This window comes from Verticillium alfalfae, genomic scaffold (genome assembly GCF_000150825.1).
Source record: "Verticillium alfalfae VaMs.102 supercont1.4 genomic scaffold, whole genome shotgun sequence".
In the NCBI taxonomy this organism is placed as follows: domain Eukaryota; kingdom Fungi; phylum Ascomycota; class Sordariomycetes; order Glomerellales; family Plectosphaerellaceae; genus Verticillium; species Verticillium alfalfae.
Genome location: NW_003315035.1, coordinates 2,632,590 through 2,635,358, shown reverse-complemented (window position 1 = coordinate 2,635,358; position 2,769 = coordinate 2,632,590). Strand labels below are relative to the sequence as shown.

Here is a 2,769-nt window from a genome sequence, read left to right as displayed (position 1 = left end):
GGGCATTTCTTCAATGACGTTCCATTCTGGGTTGAGAGTCTTTGGGATTTCGTGGGTTACCACTTTGGCTTCGCCAAGAGTGAGGACGAGGTACTGAGAAGAGGGCCATGTCAGTAGATGTTTGTCTGGGGTATGAAGTCAATTTTGGCCTCTGGACGTACGGGGTCTGATGTTCCATTGCGGTCTTTCGCAGCTAGATTGCGTGCCTAGAGAGCGAGAGCGAATATTAGCAATTGAGGGCTACAGATTTTGTTGCTGCGAGGCCGGCGCTGGTTTGGAGCATTCAGGTGACGTACACGCAGAATGACGACCTTCAAGGTCAGGCCGGTGTCTTTATCTTTGGCGGAAAGATCGCTGCCCATTCTGGAGGGAGTGCGTGACTGGTACTTGCCAGTGCCGTTGTGGTTGTTGTGGTTGTTGTTGTTGATGCTGGAGGTATTGGCCGTGTTGGAGACGGAGTTGCTGTTGCTGTTGGACCGCCTAGGACTGTTGCTGCGGCTGTTGTTGAGGGAGGAAGCGGACTTTAGACGTGTCGGGATAATGCGAACCATGTCGGGCGACGAGGGGAGGGGGAACCCCTACAATAAGGGCTCCCAGAGTCGACAGCGAACCAATGCCGTGAGGGAAACGGGTGGCTAAGCCCAGCACACCCAGGCTGCGGTGCTGCAGGCTACGAGGTGGGTTGTGGGTGTGGGCTGTGAACGGGTGCGTGGGACGGGCGACTCGTAGGTTGCAGGCGAGGTAAACCGCGTATGGACCGAGACGGGGTTTGGGTGCCAGACGACTTGTCAATGCCAATGCAAAAGCATACGCAACAGACGTGTCACGCCGGACGGGCCGAGGCGGGGGGTGACGTAGGTGATCGGGGCCAGGCTTCGGGGGCAGTACCGCTACCGTATTCAGGGGGCGTGGGTTCTGTAAATTGTAGCGGTACAAGGCGCTGGGGGGGGCGGATGTGCTGCGCCAAGACAGTGGAGGCTCGAGGATGGCGATGCGCGTACTCTGTAGGGAATGGTGCGGCTCAGCAGGTGAAATGGTGGGTTGGCATTGACGTTGCTCTTTCGGAACGTGTAAGGGATCGGCCAAGCTATGAGGTTCAGAGCTCGTTTGTAGGCAGATCGTCGGTAGAATCGAGGAGGGAGGAATTCGTGTCAAGACGGTGGTCCAGGCAAGGTGACGACGGAGGGGAGGAGCTCGAGGGACAGGACAGCTGTATTTCAGGGGAGAAAGCAGTTGTCAAGCTTCAGCCCGCAGGGACACAGGGGTGGTGTGCCTCGCATGTGGGACGAAAGGTAGACGCAAGAAGCTGTGGGATGGAGCACAGGAGATTATCGAGGACAAGAAGTGATCGTGAAAGAGGGAAAGGCGGAAAGAGAGGGAAGAGATGATGGTCAAGATGCTAAGCAAGACAGGGTAAGGTAGGCGAGGTAAGTAGGCAGACAAGACGAGGGAGACAAGGGCAAGAGACAGAGGGAGGTCAATGAGGTCAGGCCAGTGCCTAGCTATGCCTGCCAGTGAGGCAGGCGTAAATCATTGTTGGGAAAGAGAAGCGAAGGCATGAGCTTCTCCAGCTCGTGGGTCCTCAGGATCGGGAACGGAGCCTTCTGGTAGCGGTGGAGGAGATTGGGCGGGGGGCTCTGAGGCTTGAGGGGTGAAATGGGGAACGGCAGCGGGACCTGGACGTCTTAGTGTCCTTAGTGCTGCTGAGAATAGTGCACCGGCTCGATTTACACTGACACCGGCCAGAGTACCCGATTTCCCTGTCTCTGAATGACCACATGGAGAGGTGTCTGATACACCAGAAAGCAGTGTAAACTGGGGGAAGTGACGATGGTGATCCAAACTCTGTACCAGCGGGACCTGCCAATCCGAGCGATGGATAGGGATTCGAGGGGAAGGTACCTCCTGTTGGCATCTCACTGTGGAGTAGGAATCCAAGGGAAGAGGGAGGGGGTGGGAGGGTGAGGGGCAACTGACGATGAGTCGTCTGCACTTTACTTTCCCTCAGCACCGTACCTCCCCTGGCTGGGGTGCCTGCCTGGCTGCAATCAGCATAGGTAGGTATCTAGGTGCCTATGTACCTCAGGTAGGTGGTCACCGAGGTAGGCAGGTGGCTAGGACGCCGTCTTGAGGAAGAAATGTGGCATCTTCATCACTACTATTTAGCTCAAACACTGTAGCTCTTCGACACGATCTCACCCCCCCTTCAGCTGACGGACACAACGGAGCACGGCACATAGCACCACCAGCAACCACAAAAGTGACGCGCAATGCACAGGGACAGAGATGAGTGCCCAACCAATGGCATAGGTGAGAGGTAATTTTTTTCCCTTCGGGATGAGATGCGACAGTCAAATATCGACATGCAGAAAAGGAACGAGAGGCCATTTTTGGCATTTCTTTCATCAATTGGCAGGAAAAAAAGGATTCCTCGTGACAACCTATCCCCCCACCCCCCTGGAAAGCCATGCTCGAATCAGCTCTGCAGTTAGTGATGGGTGTCAGCAGCGCACGCCTCGTCGATCAAACGCCTCGGTCACTGCAGAAAGATGTGCCCTGCACGCCCACTGCAATGGCGAGCCACTAGTATCACAGTGATTTGGCTGAGCCTGGCGATGAAGTGAAAACTGACTACGCGCGAAAGACCGTCGGAGGGTGAGACTAGCGAGCGTCCGAGAATGACACGCCAATGTTGAGCTGAGGGGAATGTGGACCACATACGTTCGAGCTTGTCTACCGAAACTGCTACCGATCTTTAGCACCAACAGA

At 55.7% G+C, this 2,769-nt stretch overlaps 1 protein-coding gene across 1 annotated transcript; it reads right to left on the bottom strand.

Annotated features, from left to right (window-relative positions):
* Positions 1 to 110: 110 nt before the first annotated feature.
* Positions 111 to 551, bottom strand: VDBG_04272 (predicted protein; the record flags this gene model as incomplete). The annotated part of the gene is made up of 2 exons (XM_003006273.1): positions 111 to 206; positions 297 to 551. 2 exons carry the CDS (start codon positions 549 to 551, stop codon positions 111 to 113), a joined length of 351 nt encoding a protein of 116 aa, XP_003006319.1.
* Positions 552 to 2,769: the final 2,218 nt, after the last annotated feature.